At 44.5% G+C, this 27,754-nt stretch overlaps 2 protein-coding genes across 2 annotated transcripts in view; one reads left to right on the top strand and one right to left on the bottom strand.

The window, feature by feature from the left end:
- The window catches only part of GNB3 (G protein subunit beta 3), a 32,630-nt gene extending 15,139 nt beyond the window's left edge, over nt 1-17,491 (top strand). Inside the window, exons 2-10 of the mRNA XM_073684860.1 lie at nt 4,700-4,766; nt 6,275-6,313; nt 6,397-6,503; nt 6,639-6,702; nt 8,243-8,405; nt 8,696-8,762; nt 10,513-10,714; nt 10,806-11,022; nt 16,827-17,491. Coding sequence (XP_073540961.1) covers nt 4,710-4,766; nt 6,275-6,313; nt 6,397-6,503; nt 6,639-6,702; nt 8,243-8,405; nt 8,696-8,762; nt 10,513-10,714; nt 10,806-11,022; nt 16,827-16,933 — 1,023 coding nt within the window. The 5' untranslated portion in view covers nt 4,700-4,709 and the 3' untranslated portion in view covers nt 16,934-17,491. The remainder of the gene's footprint in view (nt 1-4,699; nt 4,767-6,274; nt 6,314-6,396; nt 6,504-6,638; nt 6,703-8,242; nt 8,406-8,695; nt 8,763-10,512; nt 10,715-10,805; nt 11,023-16,826) is intronic.
- A 2,374-nt stretch (nt 17,492-19,865) lies between these two features.
- Nucleotides 19,866-24,993, bottom strand: CDCA3 (cell division cycle associated 3). The gene is made up of 6 exons (XM_073684862.1): nt 24,850-24,993; nt 22,377-22,529; nt 22,167-22,299; nt 21,475-21,729; nt 21,252-21,370; nt 19,866-20,156 (listed from the first exon to the last, which is right to left on the bottom strand). The coding sequence occupies exons 2-6, from the start codon at nt 22,497-22,499 to the stop codon at nt 20,034-20,036; spliced, it is 753 nt and encodes a 250-aa protein (XP_073540963.1). The 5' UTR covers nt 22,500-22,529; nt 24,850-24,993; the 3' UTR covers nt 19,866-20,033.
- Between the last annotated feature and the right edge of the window lie 2,761 nt (nt 24,994-27,754).

The following is a 27,754-nucleotide window of genomic DNA, read 5'->3' as shown; positions in this document are numbered from 1 at the left end:
CCTGTCGTTGCGTGCAGTCCTCTCCTGCTTATTTTACTCGCTTTGACTGAGAAGGATGAACCGGGCCAGTGAGTCCATAAGTGAAGCTGCCGTAGACACAAAGATGTCTGAACCTCCACTGATCACACACTGGTGGCCTAGGATAGATCATCAATGTGTATACCCTCATAGATCTACGAAGCCATAGATGATGATCTCAGACGATCCCTGACCTCTGAAAATAGAGGATCCATCGAATGTTTACGTAGACCATGTTCTATTCAAACAGTAACGTCCACCAAATTGTGTGCGCCCAATATTAAAAATCCCCTGATAATGTCTGTCTGTCACTTGGTGAGTCTTGTTCTTGTTGAGTAAAGGTCTCGATCTGCTGGAGCCAAGTTCCTTGTTCTTTCATGGATAACCTAATATACGGGGTCCTCAGGATTAGGCGACCACAAATGCTTGATTTACCCATGGGATGGTTTTCTAGCAGCCCAATTTTTTTCACCTTGGGTGGAGTAAAAAAATAACATTGCACACCCCAGACTAGGGCAGAAACAACAGGACACCAAGGAGTAAGGCACAGTATTAATGGAGCGACCTGTCGTTGCGTGCAGTCCTCTCCTGCTTATTTTACTCACTTTGACTGAGAAAGATGAACTGGGGCTGTGAGTCCATAAGTGAAGCTGCCGTAGACACAAAGATGGTCTGAACCTCCAATGATTACACACTGGTGGCCTAGGATAGATCATCAACATGTATACCCTCATAGATCTACGAAGCCATAGATGATGATCTCAGAGGATCCATGATCTATGAAAATACAGGATCCGCTGAAAGTTTACGTAGACCATGTTCTATTTAAACAGTAATGTCCACCAAACAGTGGGCACCCAATATTAGAAATCCCCTTATAATGGCTGTCTATCACTTGGTGAGTCTTGTTCTTGTTGAGTCAAGCTCTCGATCTGCTGGAGCCAAGTTTCTTGCCCTTTCATGGATAACGTAATGTACGGTGTCCTCTGGATTAGGCGACCACAAATACCTTACTAGTCAAATGCTGGACTTACCCATGGAATAGTTCTCCAGCAGCCCAATTTTTTTCACCTTGAGTGGAGTAAAAAAATTAAAACATTGCACACCCCAGACTAGGGCACAAACCACAAGGACACCAAGGAGTAAGGCATTAAATCAATGGAGCAATAAAGCACCAGACAACAGAGATTAAGGCTCTAAATAACAGGACATCGAGGACTAGGGCACTAAACCAATGGACGGGCAAGCCAATGGACATCAGGGACTGAGGCACTAAACTACTGGATATCAGGGACTAAGGAATTAAATCATACCAATGGACAACAGGGATTAAGGCACTAAATCACTATACTTCAGAAACTAGGTCATTAAACAAATGTGGTAGTGAACCACCGGACACCAGGGACTCAGGAACTAAACCACTGGGCACCAGAGTGTAAAGCTAGAAACTATGGACTAAGGCAGTATTAAACCAATGGGCTAGCAAACCACTGTACACTAAGGACTAAGGTACTAAAGCACATGGTACCAGGAACTATGGCACTAAACCAAGAGGGTAACAGACCACTGGACACCCTGGACTAAAGCACTAAACCACTAGACACCAGGAATTGGGGCACTAAACAAAAGGGGTAACAGGCAACTGGACACCATGGATTAAAGCACTAGTTCACAACACACCCGAGACCAGTGTACTAAACAAACAGATACCAGGAACAGGACATTAGTGTAATAAACCACTAGAAACCAGGGACTAGGTCATTAAACTAATAGACACCAGTATCAGGGCACAATGTACAACCCCAAATGCAAAAAAGTTGGGCGGCTATGTAAAATGTAAAGAAAACAAGAATGCACTGATATGGAAATCTCTTATTGCCATATTTTATTCACTACAGAAAATAGATGTAGCATCGGCGTCTCTGCCCCGTACTAGGCAGAGACGCCGTCCCTCTTACCTCCCCGCTCCTGGCGCGGCGTCCTCCAGCGCTTCTCTCCCCGCTGCTTCCGGCACGCGCTCCTTCCCCGACAGTGTGCTTAGGGTGCGCGCGCGCTCCCCCTCTCTTAAAGGGACCGCGCGCGCCGTCCTAAGGAGTCCCCGGCCAATTGCCGGAGGACCTCCCATATATAAGGCTCCTCCTCCAAAATGGAGGTGCCCGAGCAATGTTGTTGCAAAGCCTTTCAACTCTGCTTCAGCCCTCAGGTCCCGTTACCAGTTACCTGCCAGTCACCTGCCAGATTCCTGCCTGTTACTTACCTATCTGCGGTCCGACAGTCTGCCTACCAGCCCTGCCTGTCTGTCTATGGATCAGTCTGCCCGCTCACCTGGGAGCGCTCACCTACTACCTGTCTGCTAACCTACCTGGAGGCTCCGCCGTCACGTGCTGTGACCACCTACCTGTCCAGAGACTCTTGCCCGCTCACCTGGGAGTGCTCACCTGCTACCTGCCTGCTAGCCTACCTGGAGGCTCTACCGTCTCGTGCCGTGACCTCCTGCCTGTTCAGAGACTCTTGCCTGCTCACCTGGGAGCGCCTCTCTGCTACCTGTCTGCTAGCCTACCTGGAGCCGTCACTTGCTGTGACCACCGGCCAGTCCAGAGACTCGTGCCCGCTCACCTGGGAGCGTCCACCTGCTACCTGCCTGCTAGCCTACCTGGAGGCTCTGCCGTCACTTGGCGTGACCACCCGCCTGTCAAGAGACTGTCCCTGTCACCTGCCGTGTCCTCCTGCCCTTCTACCCAGAGACTGTCCCCATCACTAGCCGTGACTACCTGCCCGCCTTCCCTGGGAGCCACCCGCTTCCTTACAAGGACTGCCCCCTTGTATAGTTGCTCAGAGGTTCCACCTCCCAGACCCGTTACAATAGAACAGATCAGAAGTTGAACTTTGGACATTTTTCCATTTCATTTAAATAAAAATAACTCATTTAGAAATTGATGGCAGCGACACATCTCAGAAAAGTTGGGACAGGGTTAACAAAAGGCTGGAAAAGTAAGTGCAATGGAAAATAGGTGTAGGGTCAATTTTCAACTAAGTCACATGACTGTATAAAAAAAGCATGTGAGAGAGGCAGAGTCTCTCAGAAGCAAAGATGGTCGGAGGCCACCAATCTGTGAATGACTGTGTTTAAAAATTGTGGAACAATTCCAGACAAATGTTTCTCAGCAATAAAATTACAAAGACTGTGAATATTCTCCATCTACAGGATAAAATGACATCAAAAGAGTCAGTAATTCTGGAGAAATCCATGTGCACAATGGACAAGGCCGACGGTCAATATCGGATGCTCGTGATCTGCAGGCCCTCAGGTCTCACTGAATTGAACACAGGCATGATTTGGTCGCACAAGTCACTGCTTGGGCTCAGGAAAATTTCTAGAAGAAGCATATGTCAGCACAATTCAGGAAAAGAGCATTTATACTGGACTGAGACAAAATGGAAAACTGTCCTGTGGTTGGATGGATCAAAATGTGAAATTCTTCATAGAAACATGAAGTGCTGTCCTGTGGACTCAGGAGGAGAGGGACCATCCAGCTTGCTATCGAGGAGAGGGACCATCCCGTTTGTTATCAGCGCACAGCTCTGCATCTCTGTTGTATGGGGGGCATTAGTGCCAATGGCGGGGGAAGCGCACGCATGCAAGGCGCCATCAATGCTGAGCGTTATATAGAGGTGCTAGAACAACATCAGCTCCATCCAGACAATGTCTATTTCAGGGAAGGACTTGAATATTTCAGAAAGACAATGGTAAACCACAGACTGCCACCACCACAGAAGAAGAGTTTGGGGGATGATCCGGCCTCCTGCAGTCCGGACCTTTCAATAGATAACATTTGAGGCATTATAAAACAAAAAATCTGACAAAGACCCCGAACTGAGGAGCAGCGTGAACCTGACATCAGACAAGAAGGGGACAACGTTCCTCTCCAGAAACTGTCTCTATACTTACCGGATGAGAGGAAAGGCTACACAAATGAAATGGGGAAATGTCCACCATTCAACTTCTGATCTGTTCTGTGTTCTGTGAATAAAATATGGCAAAAGGGATTTCCAGATCATTGCACTCTTGTTTCCTTTATATTTATCACTGAGTCCTAACTTTTTTTTGGAATTGGGGTTGCATTAAACCGCTGGATACCAAGGGCTAGGACACTAAACCACTGACTTAAAAAAAACACTGCACCCCAGATACTAGGGCACAAAACCTATGGACCTTGGGGTAACAAGGGCACTAACCACAGAATATCAGAGACGGGAGCAAAAATAATCCTGGGCCCATACAGCATGGATTTGTACACCCCTAACTGTCCTTAGTTGTGGTAATATAATTTGTGAGGTTACATCCACACGGCTGAATATCTTTTTTTGCTTTGTTTGGATGCACCGGAGGCCATAGTATACTGACTTCCTCCTGGACGCCCCAAAATGTTATTCTCTGGTATCGGTGGAGCAGCACTCCGAATATTTCTGAGCCAAACTTGAAAAAATAGCTGTTACTCACGAAATCAGGAAATACATTTAACAAAACTTATTCTGTCTTATCTGAGCTGTTTGTAAATGTCAAGATATCACCGTGTCGGTGTGTAGCGGACAGATTGACTTTCTGGCGGTGGCCGGCGGCTTTCACCCCTCTCCCTGATCTCCGAATATTCTCAGTCTCCTTCCCTGTTTGTGTCAGCAGAGTTGTCAAGATGGGGGAGCTTGAGGAGCTACGTCAGGAAGCCGAAGCACTGAAGAAGCAGATTGCGGTAGGTCACCTTTCTCCTCTCTGTGTTATTTTTATTGATACCTCCATCCACATTAGAGAGTTGGCCAGACCCGCATTAGCCGTGTGCGGACTCCTTAAGTGAAATGTGTGGTCAGAAAATAACCTATTGTTCAAATCAAGTTTTTGTGTTACATGTATTTTTAAAAAATGTTAGCAAACAATTTTCTATGTCATGAACTTTGTTAAAATACAAAGCTAGTAATCTTGCAATTTTCACATTGGCCACTAGGGCGTTTTTAGACTTTTACTTTCTGTCCTTTTAAAAAGAGTTTACAGCAGACTCTTTATCATCAGAGGCAGGATGACAATGACAGGTAACACCTCTATACACAACTGATAACACACGATCCACTATTAATAATAATAATAATAATAACAATATCGAATTCATGCAATAATGCTGCATGAATCGGTCATCAGCCAGGATCTATCAGTACAGACACAAACTGCTACTGAGGGCATGGAGGATGTGGGAGCAGATGATAGGAGGGACCACATTCTGATGAAAAGTTGGAATAGTTAGATTAGTGAGGTGAAGTGATAGGACAGTCTAAAGAAATACGTTTTTAGGGCAAGTTTAAAACTGTGGATACTAGACTAGTATCACAGATCACAATAGGAGATGTCACAGCTCTCCTCCTCCTCCTCCCTTCACAATGACCTTTGCACATGCTTATTAGACACGTCAATACAAAAGATAAGGTCAGGGGTCAGTCTATTGTTGCTAATGTACATGTATTGTTTCCTGAAAGAAAAGAGCTCCATTTGCCAATACGAAAATTGCAAGATTTCTCATTTTTGATTCTTAATAAAGATTGTAAAACAACATAAATTTAACACAAAACCCTGATTTTAACAATAGGTAATTTTCTGATGACACATTCACTTTGAGTTAAAATATCTTCTGGATGAGTAGAGCATAAACATGATAAAATGGTCTTGGCTGAAGTTAAATTTTGACTTTTTTTTAGATACTGCGGCAACTAAATTATTCCCAATCATGACTAGTCTGAGACCCTTTCACAATAATCCCATGTCCTACCATAGGGGTGGACATACCATTGGTGCAACTTGCGCAGTCGCACATTGGCCCAAGATCTAAGGGTTTGTGCATTATTAAGAGCTATTGGACTGCAAAGGGCCCATATATGATTTAGCACAGGGGCCCTCTTCTGCCTGTGTCCGACCCTGTCCTACCTGGTTCCAACCTTGTCTACTTGGCCATATCTAGAACATTTGGCTCCTCCAACCTCCGCCTAAGATCTTTGGGCGTTCACTAAAGAGAGTACTCATTAGGTCGTCTGATGGGGAATCTTGGCCGATGGTAGACCAGGGCTTACAAGTATGTGGCCATATGACCAGGTGACATAACACTATTTGGATCTGTAGAAGGACACTGGTCTTCTACCTCCGGTATTAGCATCTTGCAGTAGTAAGGTCGTCCTTCCATCTCTGCCGTCCTCATATATCTTCATTATTTGCTTTCAGGATGCCAGAAAACAATGTGCAGACACCACCCTGGAACAGGTGAGTCCTTTTTGGGGGAAAACCTCGTTTCTGTTGTGTTCTCTTAGTAATAAGTAATGACCGCTTACAACTTCTCCCCTCAGATCACATCTGGGATGGAGGTAGTTGGACGTATACAGTTACGCACTAGGAGAACGCTGCGTGGTCACCTGGCGAAAATCTACGCAATGCATTGGTCGACTGACTCAAGGTATAGTCTTATGGTCATGTCTAGTGGTCATGTCACCTTGGGGGTTGGAGTGCTCTATATAGAAAGAGTTTAATAGAATTGTTTTAGGTTTCTGAAGTTTCTCTATATGACTCTATGGTCTATCGTCTCATGCAGGCTCCTGGTCAGCGCCTCCCAGGATGGAAAACTTATTGTCTGGGACACATACACAACAAACAAGGTGAGTCCGGGATAAGTGCCACCCTCTACAATGAAACGAAAGACCCCAAGATGGCAAGTGATGAGCTTCAAAGGAGGCTTCTGGTGGACCTCATAGATGCTTGTGGTGCAGTCCTTATTATGGGGTCGACCAGGGCATTCCATGATAATCTGGTCAGCTTTGATGACCTTTAAGGATGTCCATAGACAGATTTCTTGTTGGAAAATGTAACATATAAAGTGACATTGTCCCTTATTCCTTTAAAGGGCTATTCCCATCTTCCCAGATGGCTATTGTCGGATAGACTTTGTAAAAACATTTACTGTGTGTTAAAATTTTCAGCTGTTATTGAGATATTAACACTTTTCTTTTGTTTACAGCTGGTAGCCAAGGAAACCGACCACCGCTGATGTAACTTGTAAGCACTGCTCTGGAGCTAGATTAGTAGGTAACAGCACGGTCCAGTGATCTTGGCCAGCTTCAAAACAGTGCGACAAGCTCAGTAGAAAAGAGCTGGTAAACACTGTACATGTTCCGCTGTCTAGCACTGGTGGTCGGTCTCCAAGGCAACGAAATGTAAACAAAAGAATGGCGTTAATATCTCAAGAACGGCTGAAAATTTTAATAAGCAGTAAATTGCAAAAGTGCTTGTTTTTACAACCTCGATCCAACAAAATCTATCTGTGAAGATGGGAATAACGCTTTAATTCACAACTAATGGGACCCGATATGGGAAGGATCAGACATTCCAGATTGTTGCAATGATATTTTTAGCGATTCTCCGCGGAGAGGAAAAAAGCTTAAGGGATTTCCCAATTTTAATAAAGTTTAATCAGTGTATAAATGAAAAGTTCTTTAACTGTCTAATATACTTTGGTGCATATTTATCACTACGCTTATTAGTTGGCTTACTCTGTACCAGAAATTTCCACCACTATTTTGGTTCACTGTCTCACAACATACCAGGCCCCCCTTTCTGCTAAGACCAAGTTCCCTTCTTAAACACAGAGTGTTCACCAACCTTTTAGAAAGTTGCAATTTTTTTGCACAACTTGTAATTGTTCAAAAAAAAATACACAACTTTTGGAGATTTTACACCAGTCCCGGCCAGGTCTGACCCCCTTTTTCAAAAAGTGGGCAGAGCTCAGCGGAAAGGGGGAGTAGCCAAGCTATGCTCACTTTTCAAAAAGGTGACGTAAAAACGCCAAAAATCACAACGTTCCCGCAAGTACGAGCTGTGCCAAAAATCCATCCACATCTTGTGACAGAAAACTGATGAAAACGGCTTGAGGAATCGTGGCCAAACTAAATGATGTGGTGCAAATCATAAAAGACATTTTATTTTTTTTTTTAAGTCAAATTTTCTCCCCTTTGGGTTTCAATTCTTCACCATTTCCAGGATTTCTGCTTGCAGTCAGTGAATGAGAACACCCTTTCTTGCACCTACATCCATTCTGCTCCATCTGCGCTGCACCCATTTGAGCTGTGACCGTCCCAAACCTCTTATTATGATGTATTACCCCCCACCACCTTCATCATCATGTCTTCCGTCCTCTTCCAGGTCCACGCCATCCCCCTGCGATCTTCCTGGGTGATGACCTGCTCCTATGCGCCCTCTGGGAACTTTGTTGCCTGCGGTGGTTTAGACAACATGTGCTCTATCTACAATTTGAAGACGCGTGAGGGAAACGTTCGTGTTAGCAGGGAGCTGGCGGCTCACACAGGTCAGTGTCCCCCCCCTCCCCCCATTATACTCCATATACGAGGCTCTGAGAAAACTGAAGACAATTTATTAGAGGGGTGTTCCCAACAGAAAAACATAGCACCTGTCCACAAGTTTCTGACCACTCTTAAACTTCTGAAACTTTTATAACTTTGCAATTAATTTTCTCAATATTGCACCAGTTACAAAATCTTTCCTTGCTGTCAGTGATTGGGAACATTCTTGTATTGTGGTTATATTAGACTTCAGTGTTGCAAATCATCCACACTTTTTTCTTGCTGTAATCCGCAGGTTATCTCTCCTGCTGTAGATTCCTGGATGATAACCAGATTGTAACCAGCTCAGGAGACACCACCTGGTAAGTGCTGAGGGTTGGAAAAATAATATTGAGAGCCTCTGTGCCCTCATGAGGCAATTCGGACCCCCATTACTGTTCCTGAAAATTTTTAATGGCTTTATTTGATAATCCACAGGAAGCAAGACAGACAGACAACAGTGCAAAATCTGACGCGTTTTGGATCAAATATGGTCCTTAATCATAGTATCTATTTGATCCGAAACGCATCAGAAATTGCACTGGTGTCTGTCTTATTTCCTGTGGATTTTCAAATAAAGCCATGAAGCAATTTCATTGGTTTGTTGGAGCTGAATTTCTTTTTACCTCCTAAAAAATGACCTCCACAATGCTACCCTAACACACAGCAAGAGTGACCCCATAACAGGCACAGCTACAGTGCCCCCCAAAAAATGCCCCTATGACAGATACAGCTACAGTGCCCCATAACAATGACAGCCATGTTGTTCTTAGTGTATAGAAACCACAGAAACATTTACAGTACCACTATAATAGTGACAGATCCAGTGGCCCCACAAAAGAGACAGCTGTACGACCCTCGGGACCAGTGATCGCTGCAAAACCTCATTACATTGACAATGGTGTCCCCCATAACGATCAGACTCCCAGTGTCCCCTAATCATGACATCTACAAGGCACCTAAAACAGTAATATCCACAGTACCCCCATCACAACAACTATAATATCTCTCAAAGACAGACTCCCCATAATCATGACAGATATAAGGCATACTAAACAGTTATAGTGTCCCCATAATTGTGATAGCTGTAATATCTCCAAAGCAATGAAAGCCCCAGTGCCTCCATAACAAATTACATAAAGAAAGCCCCAGTGGCACCAAAGCAATGAAAGACCCAATGTCCTTATATCAGAAACAGTTACAGTAATAGCAATAACAACCCCAGTGACTCCAATACAGAGAAAGGTACATTGTCAGCTCCAGTGCCCCCATAAATCTGTCTGTGATGGGGTACCCAATAAAGAAAGGGCAGGAAAAAAAGCTAAAAAAAGAAACAGTAATGGGAGTTCGAATAGCCTTAGTGCCCCCCACTGCAGAGACAGTTGCAGTGCTTTCATATTAGGGATTTTGTACATTCACAGACCCAGTGTCGCCATAAATCTGCCTGTAATGGGGTCCCCAATATAGAAAGGACACAAGTTACTAAAAAAGGGAACAGTGATGGGGTTCAACTAGTCCCAGTCCCACCTACAGCAGAGACAGCTGCATTGCTTTTATATTAGGGATTCTGCACATTCATAGACTCACTGGAACTATAGATATGCCTGTAAAGGGATCCCCAATAAAGAACCAACATAATTGTCATAAAAAAGGGAACAGTGATGGGAGTCCAACTAGCCACAGTGCCCCTACAGCAGAAACAGCTGCAGTGATTTTATATTAGGGATTTTTCACATTCACATCCCCGGTTCCACCATAACGATGAAAGCCTTAATGCCCTTATATCAGAAACAGTCACAGTACCTACATAGCATTAACAATCCGTCACTCTAAAGAAAGATATATTGACAACCCTAGTGCCCTATAAATCAGCCCGGCATGGGTTTCCCAATAACGAAAGGGAACTAGTGCCTCAAAAAGGGAACCGTAATGGGTGTCCAACTAGCCCCAGTGCCACCACAGCAGAGACAGCTGCCATGCTTTAATATTGGGGATTATAAACATTCACAGACCCAGTGCCACTATAACCAAGTCATCCACGTTGTATATGTCACCCTCCTTATTTTCCCTCAGTGCTTTGTGGGACATTGAGACTGGGCAGCAGAAGACGGTGTTCATTGGCCACACAGGAGACTGTATGAGCCTGGCCGTGTCTCCCGACTTTAACCTCTTCATATCTGGAGCTTGTGACGCAAGCGCCAAGCTGTGGGACGTTCGACAGGGCGAATGCAGACAGACATTTATCGGGCACGAGTCAGACATCAATGCCATCTGTGTGAGTATGGGAATGGGTGGCAGAATGGGAAGTCATGTAAAAAAGTGCAAGCAAAAAAAAAAAGGTGGTCTAACCCCCTTCCCCTGCACAGTTCTTCCCCAGTGGCCAGGCCATATGCACGGGTTCAGATGACGCCACGTGTCGCTTGTTTGATCTGCGTGCTGACCAGGAGATCAGCGTCTACTCTCAGGACAGCATCATCTGCGGCATCACCTCGGTGGCGTTCTCCCGCAGCGGCCGTCTCCTCCTGGCTGGATACGATGACTTCAACTGTAACATATGGGACTGTCTAAAGTGTGAAAGAGTCGGTGAGTCCCTTTCATACCCTATGATATAAGTTCCCGGGTTCCTAATAGTCCTGAACTAGCGATGGTCCAGAATGAACGTGTACACACAAAAATGCACCAGGTCAGGGGTGGCGGGTGATTGGGATCCTGAACTTAGTATTTCTGGATGCTCAAGAGATATTTAATGCACATGGATGGACGATCCCATTAACTAACATCTTGCCAGGAGAAAAATATAACAAAAAAGAAAAGTTTTTGCTGAGATAAGCAGCACCAGGGAAATATTTCACTGGCTAATCTTTTTTTTATGCCTTTGCTTAAGTTGAATGAGTCCCCCCCATATTAATAGGACAACTTACTTGCCAGTCAAAATATCTTTTGGGTGACCACTATAGTTTGCCCATAGCTTGCTTAAAGGGATACGCCAACTTCTGAAGTATTTACTTGATCCTCGCAATGAATTACAATAGGATACTTGCTGATCCTACATGAAACGTGATCGCGGGCTGCCCACGGGATGTCATGGGAGTCAGCAGCCTGCTGAAAACACCCATTGCCGCCATCTTGGTAATCCTGTAAAGCCCAGCCATAAGCCACAGGTCAGGCTTTACAAGAGAATGTGATTTTCAATATAAACTCCAAGTAATCAAACAAATGTTCAAGTGCCTTAAAAAGACTAAAATGTGAAGGAAACGGTAATAAAACAAGTTTTAAAAAAAATATAAAGACACTTTAAAAACATAAAATGTTTAAATAACCCTGGGAGGACTAAAAGTAAAACGTAATAATAATAAAAAAAATATTAAGATATAAAAAAAAAAGCCCAGTAAAGTGTGAATCATCTCCTTTTCCCTATACAAAAATAAAGAGCTTTAAAGAAAAATGTAAAAATATACATATTTGCAATTGCTACTTCCGCACATTTCCAATTGATCAACAAATACACTGCTCAAAAAAATAAAGGGAACACTGAAATAACACATCCTAGATCTGAATGAATGAAATCTTCTCATTGAATACTTTGTTCTGTACAAAGTTGAATGTGCTGACAACAAAATCACACAAAAATCATCAATGGAAATCACATTTATTAACCAATGGAGGCCTGGATTTGGAGTCACCCCCAAAATTAAAGTGGAAAAACACACTACAGGCTGATCCAACTATGATGTCATATCCTTAAAACAAGTCAAAATGTAACTCAGTATTGTGTGTGGCCTCCACGTGCCTGTATGACCTCCCTACAACACCTGGGCATGCTCCTGATGAGGCTGAGTATTGTGTGTGGCCTTCATGTGCCTGTATGACCTCCCTACAACGCCTGGGCATGCTCCTGATGAGGTTGAGTATTGTGTGTGGCCTCCACGTGCCTGTATGACCTCCCTACAACGCCTGGGCATGCTCCTGATGAGGCTGAGTATTGTGTGTGGCCTCCACGTGCCTGTATGACTTCCCTACAACGCCTGGGCATGCTCCTGATGAGGCTGAGTATTGTGTGTGGCCTCCATGTGCCTGTATGACCCACCTACAACGCCTGGGCATGCTCCTGATGAGGTTGAGTATTGTGTGTGGCCTCCACGTGCCTGTATGACCTCCCTACAACGCCTGGGCATGCTCCTGATGAGGCTGAGTATTGTGTGTGGCCTCCACGTGCCTGTATGACTTCCCTACAACGCCTGGGCATGCTCCTGATGAGGTTGAGTATTGTGTGTGGCCTCCACGTGCCTGTATGACTTCCCTACAACGCCTGGGCATGCTCCTGATGAGGTTGAGTATTGTGTGTGGCCTCCACGTGCCTGTATGACCTCCCTACAATGCCTGGGCATGCTCCTGATGAGGCTGAGTATTGTGTGTGGCCTCCACGTGCCTGTATGACCTCCCTACAACGCCTGGGCATGCTCCTGATGAGGCTGAGTATTGTGTGTGGCCTCCACGTGCCTGTATGACTTCCCTACAACGCCTGGGCATGCTCCTGATGAGGTTGAGTATTGTGTGTGGCCTCCACGTGCCTGTATGACTTCCCTACAACGCCTGGGCATGCTCCTGATGAGGTTGAGTATTGTGTGTGGCCTCCATGTGCCTGTATGACCCACCTACAACGCCTGGGCATGCTCCTGATGAGGCTGAGTATTGTGTGTGGCCTCCACGTGCCTGTATGACCTCCCTACAACGCCTGGGCATGCTCCTGATGAGGCTGAGTATTGTGTGTGGCCTCCACGTGCCTGTATGACCACCCTACAACGCCTGGGCATGCTCCTGATGAGGCTGAGTATTGTGTGTGGCCTCCACGTGCCTGTATGACCTCCCTACAACGCCTGGGCATGCTCCTGATGAGGCTGAGTATTGTGTGTGGCCTCCACGTGCCTGTATGACCTCCCTACAACGCCTGGGCATGCTTCTGATGAGGCTCAGTATTGTGTGTGGCCTCCACGTGCCTGTATGATCTCCCTACAACGCCTGGGCATGCTCCTGATGAGGTTGCGGATGGTCTCCTGTGGGATCTCCTCCCAGACCTGGACTAAAGCATCCGCCAACTCCTGGACAGTCTGTGGTGCAACGTGACGTTGGAGGATGGAGCGAGACATGATGTCCCAGATGTGCTCAATCGGATTCAGGTCTGGGGAACGGGCGGGCCAGTCCATAGCTTCAATGCCTTCATCTTGCAGGAACTGCTGACACACTCCAGCCACATGAGGTCTGGCATTGTCCTGCATTAGGAGGAACCCAGGGCCACCCGAACCAGCATATGGTCTCACAGGGGGTCTGGGGATCTCATCTCGGTACCTAATGGCAGTCAGGCTACCTCTGGCGAGCACATGGAGGGCTGTGCGGCCCTCCAAAGAAATGCCACCCCACTCCATTACTGACCCACTGCCAAACCGGTCATGCTGAAGGATGTTGCAGGCAGCAGATCGCTCTCCACGGCGTCTCCAGACTCTGTCACGTCTGTCACATGTGCTCAGTGTGAACCTGCTTTCATCTGTGAAGAGCATAGGGCGCCAGTGGCGACTTTGCCAATCCTGGTGTTCTGTGGCAAATGCCAAGCGTCCTGCACGGTGTTGGGCTGTGAGCACAACCCCCATCTGTGGATGTCAGGCCCTCATACCACCCTCATGGAGTCGGTTTCTAACCGTTTGTGCAGACACATGCACATTTGTGGCCCGCTGGAGGTAATTTTGCAGGGCTCTGGCAGTGCTCCTCCTATTCCTCCTTGCACAAAGACAGAGATAGCGGTCCTGCTGCTGGGTTGTTGCCCTCCTATGGCCCCCTCCACGTCTCCTGGTAGCGCCTCCAGCCTCTGGACACTAAGCTGACAGACACAGCAAACCTTCTTGCCACAGCTCGCATTGATGTGCCATCCTGGATGAGCTGCACTACCTGAGCAACTTCTGTGGGTTGTAGAGTCCGTCTCATGCTACCACGAATGTGAAAGCACAACCAACATTCAAAAGTGACCAAAACCTCAGCCAGAAAGCATTGGTACTGAGATGTGGTCTGTGGTCCCCACCTGCAGAACCACTCCTTTATTGAGGATGTCTTGATAATTGCCAATAATTTCCATCTATTGTCTATTCCATTGGCACAACAACATGTGAAATTGATTGTCAATCAGTGTTGCTTCCTAAGTGGACAGTTCGGTTTCACAGAAGTTTGATCTACTTGGAGTTATATTCTGTTCTATAAGTGTTCCCTTTATTTTTTTGAGCAGTGTATAATGATTTAACCCCGCAGGGTAAACGTTGTCATGGAAAAAAAAGAAAACGTCATCAAAGTTGCAGTTTTTTGATTGTTGCACTTTCCATAAAAAAAAAATGCAATAAATGTAAATCAAAACCCCATAATGGCACCAATAAATTTACATCATCACAAAGAAAAAAAACGAAAAATGGGGTTAATCGTTACTGGCATTTTGAACAACTGTAATGGCTGATAGCAGAGGAATACCCAATCGATGATTGTTCAGCCATCACCCTAATTCTTTCTGCGGGTGCGGCCACCTTTAGTGCCTAAATAATAGAAGATGAAGGGTGAACTCTGGATGGTTGCCGTGGGCAACATTTTCTGTCAGCCATCTTTGATACAAGGCCTATTGTGTATTTCACTTCCATTCCCCGCTCCATTGCGGTCAGTAAGGAAGACCCATGTCTTCTATCACTTCATAAACTGGTTTCTCTACTTAAAATTAACGTTTCATATTCGTTAACAATCCTTGATGAGGTTTTCGTTGGAGACGGCAGCTCCATGTTGTCACCGCCATTCAGCCTTCAAGGCTCAGTTTATGCTGGTGATCGCAATGATAACTGCCCAGTGGGAATACGGGAAAACTTTAGCCGCGTTGCCGTGATAATTATCCATACTGGAGACTTGGGTTTTAATATGTAAAACGCTGCCGGAAATAACATTATACATACGACAGCCATTGCTCCTACCAGCGTTGTTGCTAGGCCACCACTCATCTGACAGGAATGAGTTAATATCACCCTCCTAAGCAATGATGGGGAATCCACTGGATCATCGACAGCGACATTTCAGACCTCACTAATCGCTACCTTTAGTTATGTCTCGTTTATGGGAACCAATATGGCTGCCAATGGAAACCAATATGGCTGCCAATGGAAACCAATATGGCTGCCAATGGAAGCCATGATGACAGGGCCAGTTCACCTCACATGGTAGACTACACTTGTGTCCGCCAAAAAAGCCGGAGAGCACCGTAATGGTCCTCAGATGAATTACAAAGGCTATAGTTTATAGAGAATGGATCTGTCAGGAGAACGTCCAAATCCAGTGTCAGATGGATTCCACAATACAGTCAAGAACTTGACCCAAATGTGGTGTGAACAGGCACTTAGTTTACCCAAGCGTCGAAGAACTGAAAAACGTTAACCAAAACACTTCAGAGCAAAAAATGAAGCGACTAGAAAATGCCACAAAGAAGGAATGCTTCCTGAAGGGGTTTCTGATTGAAAAAGTCAATTTTGCCACTAAAAAAAAGCCAAAAAAAACCTGTTCAGATCTTTCTCTTTGCATGTTTTTTTGCCGTAGATTCTGCACCAAAATCCAAATTAAAAAAAGTCTCCAAATCTCTTTGCAATGTGCTTCCTCTACACATAGAAAATGTGCCTCTAGTGTGTGTGTGATATATAATAAATATATATAATAAAAATAAAAACCGCATCAAGACAGCATGTTTAAAAGTTTAGAAGAGTTTGTTTTAGATTTTTCAGCCATGAAAAAAAAAAAAAAATCCAAGATAAACAACTAGATGTGAACACATCCTAAGGGCTCATTCAGACGTCTGATTTTTTTCCATACGAGTGCTATCCGTGGTTTTCATAGATAGCACTCATACCCGTTTATATGTTCCGGGGCCATTCACATATCCAATTTTTTACTCTGACCCAGAGGTCCGCAGTATATATCGGAGACCTGTCCGCTTTTGATCTGAAGGTTAGAGCAAAATCAGCAATGCAGGTCAATGGGTCCATGAAAAAAAAAAAAAAAAAAACAGATTGCACTCGGATGACATCAAAGTGCGGTCCAATTTTCACAGACTGTCAGAATGGAGAAGTTTTGTTTTTTTTCCTCTAAATTTCTCTAAAATCAGATGACACTCATAACACACTGACCCAATTCTGATCTGAATAATTTGTCATATTTTCTAGTATATGTAAAACATCGGACGTCTGACTGAGCCCTAACAGCTGCATGAGAAGTGAATGCTCAGGCACACAGCAGCCATATTGTCATCACCCAGCTTTCCCAGATATAACCTAGAAACTGCTACATAACTCTATATTAAACATTTTTCTCTAATATTACAGGTGTGCTCTCTGGGCACGATAACCGCGTCAGCTGCCTCGGCGTCACCTCGGATGGGATGGCAGCCGCCACAGGATCATGGGATAGTTTCCTGAAAATCTGGAACTGAGTTTTTTGCAAGATACTTCATGCAGCAGAGGCAGGGGCACCTAAACTCCCCTTCCCCCCTCACAGTCCATTTATCAATGGCCCCAGTTAGCATCTTAGCCCACCAGTGCAGGGCTGCACCAGCATCCCCCCCTCCATACCAGGCACCTTCTTGGATTTGCTGTGTGACACTTCATAGCTGCAAAATCCCCATTTATAAGCAAAATACAAACACTGCCACCTAGTGGCTGCTGTATGCACTGTACTCAGATGTCTGCTGCTAATTGGATCCAGAGCCTAGAACTCCCCCCTTCCCCAAATCACTCCTTTCTGATCAAACTCCCGCACCTCCCCACTTTTGTTCTCTACTCCTGCTGCAGACAATGACATCTGTGTGTATCTACTTAATTTATTATACTGAAGCCTCCCCCCCCTTTTCTGTCACTTTTTTTTTTTGTTCGAACAGGTTTGTGTTTTATAGAAAGAGGAAAATAAAATCTATTTTAGGTCATAGAAGCCGAAGATTTTTGGCATCTTTCACACATGTTACTGGTTTTATTAAATCTCAGGTTTGCAGCCACGTTGGACTCTGTCTTTCTAGATGTCTCCATATATGTCACTACAGCACATAAGATGTGTGCGGATAACGTATTATAGTAGTTTTATACATAGGGGGCAGTATTATAGTAGTTATATTCTTGTACATTGGGGCAGTATTATAGTAGTTATATTCTTGTACATAGGAGCAGTATTATAGTAGTTATATTCTTGTACATAGGGGCAGTATTATAGTAGTTATATTCTTGTACATAGGGGCAGTATTATAGTAGTTATATTCTTGTACATAGGGGCAGTATTATAGTAGTTATATTCTTGTACATAGGGAGCAGTATTATAATGGTTATATTCTTGTATATAGGGGCAGTATTATAGTAGTTATATTCTTGCACATAGGGAGCAGTATTATAGTAGTTATATTCTTGTACACAGGGAGCAGTATTATAGTAGTTATATTCTTGTACATAGGAGCAGTATTATAGTAGTTATATTCTTGTACATAGGGACAGTATTATAGTAGTTATATTCTTGCACAATGGGGCAGTATTATAATGGTTATATTCTTGTATATAGGGGCAGTATTATAGTAGTTATATTCTTGTACATAGGGAGCAGTATTATAGTAGTTATATTCTTGTACATAGGAGCAGTATTATAGTAGTTATATTCTTGTACATAGGGGCAGTATTATAGTAGTTATATTCTTGTACATAGGGGCAGTATTATAGTAGTTATATTCTTGTACATAGGAGCAGTATTATAGTAGTTATATTCTTGTACATAGGAGCAGTATTATAGTAGTTCTATTCTTGTACATAGTGGGCAGTATTATAGTAGTTATATTCTTGTACATAGGAGCAGTATTATAGTAGTTATATTCTTGTACATAGGGGCAGTATTATAGTAGTTATATTCTTGTACACAGGGAGCAGTATTATAGTAGTTATATTCTTGTATATAGGAGCAGTATTATAGTAGTTATATTCTTGTACACAGGGAGCAGTATTATAGTAGTTATATTCTTGTACATAGGGGCAGTATTATAGTAGTTATATTCTTGTACATAGGGGCAGTATTATAGTAGTTATATTCTTGTACATAGTGGGCAGTATTATAGTAGTTATATTCTTGTACATAGTGGGCAGTATTATAGTAGTTATATTCTTGTACATAGGAGCAGTATTATAGTAGTTATATTCTTGTACATAGGAGGCAGTATTATAGTAGTTATATTCTTGTACACAGGGAGCAGTATTATAGTAGTTATATTCTTGTATATAGGAGCAGTATTATAGTAGTTATATTCTTGTACATAGGGGCAGTATTATAGTAGTTATATTCTTGTACATAGGGGCAGTATTATAGTAGTTATATTCTTGTACATAGGGGCAGTATTATAGTAGTTATATTCTTGTACATAGTGGCAGTATTATAGTAGTTATATTCTTGTACATAGGGAGCAGTATTATAGTAGTTATATTCTTGTACATAGGGGCAGTATTATAGTAGTTATATTCTTGTACATAGGGGGCAGTATTATAGTAGTTATATTCTTGTACATAGGGACAGTATTATAGTAGTTATATTCTTGCACATAGGGGCAGTATTATAATGGTTATATTCTTGTATATAGGGGCAGTATTATAGTAGTTATATTCTTGTACATAGGGAGCAGTATTATAGTAGTTATATTCTTGTACATAGGAGCAGTATTATAGTAGTTATATTCTTGTACATAGGGGCAGTATTATAGTAGTTATATTCTTGTACATAGGGGCAGTATTATAGTAGTTATATTCTTGTACATAGGAGCAGTATTATAGTAGTTATATTCTTGTACATAGGAGCAGTATTATAGTAGTTATATTCTTGTACATAGGAGCAGTATTATAGTAGTTATATTCTTGTACATAGGGGCAGTATTATAGTAGTTATATTCTTGTACATAGGAGCAGTATTATAGTAGTTATATTCTTGTACACAGGGAGCAGTATTATAGTAGTTCTATTCTTGTACACAGGGAGCAGTATTATAGTAGTTCTATTCTTGTACATAGTGGCAGTATTATAGTAGTTCTATTCTTGTACATAGTGGGCAGTATTATAGTAGTTATATTCTTGTACATAGGAGCAGTATTATAGTAGTTATATTCTTGTACATAGGGGCAGTATTATAGTAGTTATATTCTTGTACATAGGGGGCAGTACAGAACTGCTGGGAGCTCCAAAGTTTGGGGCTTTAAAACCCAGAGCACAAGGCCACACGTTCACCTCTGCTCCATTCAGGAAGGGGCTGCAGAGACTCGTTCTCAGGGAGGAATAACCCTTTAATAGATCCAGTTGGTCTTTCTATGGATCTTTGGTCCCAGTGGACAAAGTATGATATTACTTCTATCGTTATCCAATATTAAAATCACATTTATTTGGTCCTACATACAATGGTACAGACAAAATCAGACATATTTACAGGAGTAGTGTACAAGTATAGCAGCAGCAGCGGCGGTGCGGGGACACGGTATGCAGAGTACACATATATACAAACATCTTCGATAATGGGAGGGGGGCTCAGCTTTCGCTCTGCGTGTAATGAGTGTTCTCCTTATTGTGAGACATTTCCCAGCTGCTGTGCGAGATCTTCGTGGTCCTGAGAGATGGGGGCTGTTCAGACTGGAAGGCGTTGATTTTCACCTACAAACAGGAAAGAAACGTCAGCGGATCGTCTCAAATACTGAATGAGAGAAACTTGGGAGACCTGAACTCACTTGAAAAATCTTGGTTTAATGTGATCTTTCATAGAGCGACCAAATCAGACCCCAAACATTCAGCCCATGTTCCTATATGCAGAAAACTCTGCCCCCCCCCCCCTCCCAGCTAGGTTTTTCTGCAGGTACCAGCACCAATACACATAGTAGCGCTGTGACCTGATTATTGCGGTTGTTTTTATAGTGCGTTTTGTCTTTCATGCAAAATCACTGGGATTCTTTTTACATGTATTTTTTTCTGGCTCCTCACAAAAAAAAAACTTTATTGAGAAACACAGTGAGAACGGGGTGTAATGAAGTCAGAATTGTTACTAGCAGCGTTTACGCTACGTGGGCACATGGCCTCTCCTTATTCCATCTTCTCTACATATCATTTTTGCTTGCTGCGCTCCCACCCTGAATCGTTGTCCCCCCATCATGTACACATCGAAAAAGCCACACAAGCGATGGATATCAGGTCATGCTGGCAGAGAGCGGCTCCATTAATCGCTTGCACACAGAGCATGGAGTTAAATTAAAATTTCCCCAAGACTGAAAGTTATCCCCCATCCTTAGAATAGAAGATAACTTACTTATCACCGAGGGGCTGACCTCTAATCCCCCGGGATCCTGAGAGCGGGGCTCTGCACCAACTTTTGGGATAGTTTTGGGTCCCAGTGGTCAGAATTCCAACCCTATATCCTATAGATAGGAAATACTTACAAATCTTGTGAATGTCCCTTTAAAAGTTTTCCCAGGATCAAACCAGAGCACCTGTGTGATAAGTGATCACGACACCAATAGCTTTGATTCTGCGACCATCACTGTAGGTGTAGCCTGCTAGGCACATGCTCTTAGCATGGGGGGTCTCTTGATAATTTAGATCCTAGCTCTGACACCACCCTGGTGGTCCCCAAGTCCCGTCATGCCATCATAGGGCTCAGACATAACAGTAAGTGTCCGGATCATGCAAACCCCCATCAGTGCAGGTGGATTTGGTCAGGTTTGTATTTTTCAGTACTTTGTGCACTCCCAGCCTTACCTGTCGGTTTTGCGCGGCCATGCCGGGCGAACAGTCTTCCTGCAGGATTTTCAGTGGCGACCGGCCATGGGCAGGGGAGACTAACGCTTTCCTGGGTCGCTGGCGAACATTCTTCGTACCTACAAAAAGGAGACGACGCAGTTACACGAGTGCAGCAGAAACTGCACAGAAAGCCACAATGTCTGCACGAGGCTATAGATAAAGCTTTGTTCTGTGGCATCACCTGTGGCACGTGGAGATTTGCCCCTTGGTTTCTGTTGCAGCACGGCGGGCGGAGGCGGCTCGGGAGACGTCACAGGTTCCTCTGCGGGCTCCAGGTCCTTCTCTTCCTCGACAGGTGGAGGGAGCGCGTCACTCGCTGGTTGGTCGTCTGGGGACTCGGCTGGAGCTTCTTTATTGGCTTCCGGGCTGCCCTCAATCCCAGAATCCTCGGAGACAAACACCTCGCTGAGCTGCTTAGCCAGAAGGTCCAAGGAAGCTGGAAAAGAAAAGACAATTAGAGGGTTAATAGCAGCTTAACCTATACAGATGCCTGAAAATAGAAGTCCTCAAGTCGTCCTCCGCCACTCAATGTCCTAGTTATCGTGCCAAGAAAGATGGGCAACAAGCAATATGGCTGCTGTCACGGCCCAGCTTTCCTAGAGCCCTGAATGACATACAGTATCTGGTGTGATCACTACCTAAGGCGGCAGCAAGCTGGATATCAACTGACTGACAGTCTGCCCAATGTGAAGCCGTCATAACGGTCTCTATACACACACAAGGAGGTGCCTGGATAAGTCCTCTGTGACTTTATAAAATGCTCTCTGCTTGCCAGCAGTGAAACATCGCTTCCTAGTCCTTAGTCTGCTGCATTGCATCGGTATAGGTAGGTGCCATGAGCTGGGGAGTCCAGCACAGAAACAACGTACTCACCATGTAAAGAAGGGCGCAGGGGGGTGCGTGCAATGCCCTGTGTGGGGGAGCGCGGGTCACTAATCCTGGAGGGCTCGGCTGTTTCTTCCTCTGGTGCCATTACATGGTGGGAACTCTGTGGAGACTCCACAACCTGCACAGAGCGGACGGACAGGTAAGACATCTCAGGATGAAAGACAATAGACATAACCGGGCATCACGTGTACCTACCTCAATGGGGGTCCTTGGGATCCATGCCGAAGGGGAACGGGGGTCAATCACACGCAACAGGTGGAGATTTCGTAGTGGACGAGATGGAGTCACCTGCTGCTCTCTGGAATCTGCTGTCCCCATCTTTGAAAACCACAAACCAGAATCACTGACCTGAGGGGGGAGAGATTATTATTAGGATTACAACTCCCGAAATAACACTGCAGCAATACAGAAATACACGTCGTCTATAAGACCCGGTCTCTGAAACAACTCTTTACTTCCACTGTCCCCATATCTGTGCAGCGCCCTCGCCCCACCATACCCCCTGTGCAGCACCCCTGCTCCTCCACCGTACCATCTGTGCAGCTCCCCCACCGTACCCCCTTGTACTGCTCCACTGCCCCTCAACCTGCCGTACCCCCTTGTGCGGCTCCTCTGATCTCAGTCTTTGAGTTGCCAAGATGTGGCTGCAGCTGTCTGGCAGAGGGAGGGGGGTATGCTCTGCCAGACATCGTCCTCTCCCTATAAATCACAGAGGGCAATAAGTGACCAGGTCTGACATAGGCCTCTCATATGCATCTGCTAATTAGGCCTATGGGGCACAAAGACCCTGGGAATCGTTACTAGCTCCCAGCCCTTACACCACATCACCTGCTGCAGGAGTTGGAGCCGCAGGGCCGGTGTCAGCACCTGGTGACCCCACGCAAGTGTCAGCATCAATTCAACCCAAATTTCCTTTGCCGATAAAAATTAATATATATGTCTGCAAACCTTTAAAAAGGGGCCGGTCACTAGATCCAAGGCCGGGTTTCGCCTTTGTTTAATGCCCACTGCTATCCTGGATATTCCATTAGATACAGAAAAACTGTTTTAGAGATAAGGGCCTTTGTATGCAGTGCTCATAGGATCCTCTGGGGCGGGTCTCTAGGCTGCTATGCATCATTACCCTGTGAACCACAGCCCCTTGTAAAGACCATAATAGTGTGCAATGAAACTATAGAAAGTTTAAAGCACCACTCCACTTTTTTTTTTCAGCGCAGGAGTGGCACTTTAACTATAAGCCCCCTGCCCTCCAACGAACTTCCCTGGTTCTCAGCACTGCTCCGGTCCCACAGCGCCATCTTCTGAGCGCAGCTTCTGCCAGCCGGAAGTCAGAAGCTACGTCACAAGCTCAATACAAGTATATGAGAGCCAGAATGAGTATTGAAAAGTAGCCTCTGTGCAGCTCCATTAAACACTAGAGCTGTGAGCGGGTCACAGGAGGCCGACGGGAGCGACGACGCTGGAAACAGATGAAGGGGAGTATGAGACGGGGGGGCAAAGGACTTACATTTAAAGCACAATTCTAGCGGTGCAATAAAGATAAATGGCAGGTTCTTTTTAAAAAGGACAGATTCCCTTTAAACTACACTTATGAGGCTTAACTCTTCACGCCACCATCAAGGTGTGAGTGTACGGAGCCAAACCTAATGCAGAGGGCAGGTGCCCAGCCCTGCCTAATGACATTGGGTGCATGCACTGTGCTCATTGCACCCTCTCCCTTCCCCCACCCATGTTGCCGCCATCTTGGCCTGAAGCTAAGCCTGTGGCCGGGCTCCATCAAACTTCGCTATTAGGCCGGGGTCCCACTATCGTATGGCATCCGATGCGAGATGCTAATGACATTCGGCTCCTGCTCTGCTGCGAGCGGGAACCGAGTATCAGTGCTCCTATCTCTCGCACAGAGAGGATTGCAGCACAGCTGCGGAGGGGACGGAGAAATAAATTTCTCCATGTCCTCTGTCGCTGGCATCGGCGGGAATCGCACTGCACTCGGGTGATATCCGAGTGCAGTGCGACGTTTCACACTGACCCATAGGCTCATATGGGTGCGTGCGATCCAAATCCAGCGTGCAATCGCAGCATGCTGGGATAAAAAAAAAAAAAACCACAGAACACACACTCATAGGATGAAATTGGTCCGAATGCAACCCGATTTTTTTTTATTGGATTGCATTCATCTGATTTGATTGCAGGTGAGAGCGAGCCCTTATGCTAATACTAAGATCCAGCAATGTGCAGGGACAGCGAGCAGACGTCTGAAGCGCCCCAAGAGTCTGATTTTTTTTTTTTTTTTTTTTAAACATTTATTTAAAAAAGTTTTAAAAAAATATTTAAAGTTTGAATCTGCAGCAACCTTCAAAAATAAAGAAAAATTAATAAATAAAAAAAAAAAAAAAGTTGGTGTCGCTAAACGGCCGATGTATAAAGTCACTCACCCCATACAGTGAACTGCAGCCCCTTCTCCGGTAAGTAATCAAACCACTCCCCCCCCCCCCCCAAAAAAAAAAAAACAAAGGCTGAACATAAAAAAAAGATTTGGATCCTGGAAAAAAAAGGGAGAAAAAAAAAACAGCCCGGTCCTGAAAGGGTTACAGTCCCCTCCAAAACTCTCAGGCAGCAGCCTCCTCCTCACCCCACAATAACCTGAGCTCCCGGCCGCCATACTTACACTCACGTCCCAGCTCCGCACTGACCGCACTCCCGGTCTCCAGCACCATCCGGCATCTACTGAGCCAACAACGTTCTAACCGCAACATTCAAACTGATCGCCTCAGCCAATCACAAGTATCACCATCGCTAATTGGTCGGAGGGGAAAACATCCCGCCCCTTATTTCCACTAATCAACTTGATTCACTTAGCTAACTGATTGGCTAATTTAAATGTCATGGTAACAGCTTTGAAAAATGATTGGTTGAATTCCATTGTCTCACAGAAAGTAGAGCGCGCTAACTTCCCCTCAGGCGACGGCGGCCATTTTGGCAGAGACAATAATTAATAGTATGTAAGGTGATAGTCAACAAAATGGCTGCTACAGTGCAGACATATGTGTGGTCACGTGGATCGTGTCACATGATGGAGATTAATAAACAGCTGTGATTTGTCAATTACTATGGGCAATGGTGGGCAACAGACTGAGCAATTACCCTGCAGTATTTGGGGCACAGAATGCTCTGCACAGCAGGTGGCCTCTTTATTCATTTTCATAGGTTGTAATGATCATGGAAAAGTCTTCTGATTGCTGCAGGTATAATGTATGTGGATCCATAATCACCCTTCCTGTGATTCTCCACTTTGTCAAGAGCTCTGCTTGCTGGCAGTGAAAGGATTTCTTTTTAAACATGAACTCCGCTCAGAGACCTGATAGTCTGTGATGTAGCAGCCAAGTGGCGACATGAGATGGATCCCTCCCGTATTGTTATTTCTCCTATTTAGCATCTTTCCACCTTTTCATATGAGAATCAGTGAAAACACAGAAGAATTTACATACAGATCAGGTGCAATCAATTCACACGTGAACCAAACCAGACCCATTGCCCTTAAACGGCTTGTCTGGTGGTCATTAAGGCCACAGCCCCACTATCAGTATTTGATCAGTATTCGGTCAGTATATTTTCTCAGGAGTGGGAGACAAAACCAGGAGTGAGTGATAAATGCAGACTTGGTGACTTGTTTCTATTCTACCTTTTCTCTGATTGTTCCTCACCTGGTTTTGGCTCCCACTCCTGAGAAAAAATACTGATCGAATACTGACCGAATACTGATAGTGGGGCCGTGGCCTAATAGTTAAAATTGCAAAGTGCATGTAAAAACTAGCAACTTTCCAACTTACTTAGTAAAAATCCTCTCCTCTGTCAAGAATGGAGATTTCTAACCCCTTCCTGACATCCACAGTACTTATACGGCACAAGTCAGGAGTTGGTATACACAGAGCAGAGCCCAAACTGTATCCGGCAGATACCGGCTGTGTAACTGGCTGTGCTCCAATTACTGCTGTTAAACCCTTAAAGAGGTTGTCCCTCTTCAGAAACTCCTGGTGCCTGGAACAGTTTTTCTGAATGGGGACAACCCCTTAAATGTCACTATAGTGGTCTGGGTAGCAAGCTCTTCAATGCACCCTTCAGTCCCCCATTTTGATGCAATAGTAAGTAGCTGATGAATTGCTATGGCAGCAGGGGCTTCATAGGAGGCCGTAATTTTTCTCCATACGTTAAACATATATATTACAATACTGCAGCAGGGGCTGGCTGGCAAATTTTGGACTGGGGGGGCAAACACGCAACACTGGCCCAGGAGCGGCCCATTCTTAGTTGGTGCATACTCGAGCACCCAATGCAAACTCTAGTAGCGAGCACTTGCGCTCAACACTAGTCGCCATGTCGTCAGCATTTTTATGTTTTACTTTTGAAAAAAATCCCTAGCCCAACCCTAACCATAACCCTAATCCTAACCCTAACACAACCCTAATCCTAACCTTAACCCTAATCCTAACACAATCCTAGCAGTATTGCATAATAAAGAGAAAGCAATCAGATTGTCGCAGGGTACAGTTCCCTAAATCCCATCTATCAAAATCTAAAATTATTAAACCCATGCGGTAAACAAATTTGGAATGCCACCATTGCTGTTTTTTGGTTGCCACACCTCCACAATAAAAAGCCATCAAAATTTATGTACCCCAAAATGTTATCAATAAAAACAGCCGTTGCAATTCAGAGGCCGGCTGCGTTAGGTTAAGTTCCCTCAATGAGTTTTTGATGCCGCGTATTTTCACTGCGGAAATAAAATCTTGCATCGGGCCCCATCGGACTCTAGTTACACCACTGACAGCGTGTGAAGGAGGCTGAGTCCCCTCCATACAGGCCGTAGACAATTTTGCAGTTTTTGGATGATTTTTTTCTCTTCCTGAAGAGTTCTGGGAGGATTTTTTTGACCTGCATCATTCTTTGCAGCCTTTGGATTGGACAGTTCCTAATTTGGAGCAGATGCCATCAGGATCCTCTTCACAGACGTGACACTTTCTTTTTTTCTATCAGGCATTCTACAAAACCTCTTCAGGAATGAAAAAAAAAAAGTTCAATAAACTCCTCATATCAACAGTAAAGTGGCAAAGAAATATATAGGAACAGTTTTCCAGGCGTTTTTGAAGCCGCTTGTGAGGAGGATCGGCTCAAAAAAAAACTCCTCAGAAAAGCAAGTGTGAACTCCGTCTTATTGGAGCTCATAATACGGAAAGTTTTCCCAGTTATGGAGGGAATTTATTGTTGTCCATTTTGTTTTATGAGATGGGCGTGGTAGGCCACATCGTCTGATCCGCCATCATTTACTCCAGCAATTGTTGTAAACTATGGCGTGAATCTCCACCACATCGCATCGGTTTCTGTGGCACATGGACGGCCCTCCTATGCGCCATATATATTAAATACATTTGTTTACATCCTACCTTAACGCGCCTTGATAAATTTACTCCTTCGTTATTACTGCACCTGTATAAATTTGGGTGATTTATAAAGCTGTCTAAAACAAAAAATTAAAATAATCCTAGCAACCAATCACATCGCTTCCTACACTGTAC

This window comes from Phyllobates terribilis, unplaced genomic scaffold (assembly GCF_046119375.1).
Source record: "Phyllobates terribilis strain yellow unplaced genomic scaffold, ASM4611937v1 Scaffold_5__5_contigs__length_657084704, whole genome shotgun sequence".
NCBI classification, from domain to species: Eukaryota; Metazoa; Chordata; class Amphibia; order Anura; family Dendrobatidae; genus Phyllobates; species Phyllobates terribilis.
Note: the sequence above shows the minus strand (reverse complement) of the source record. Positions and strands in the feature narration are given on the sequence as shown.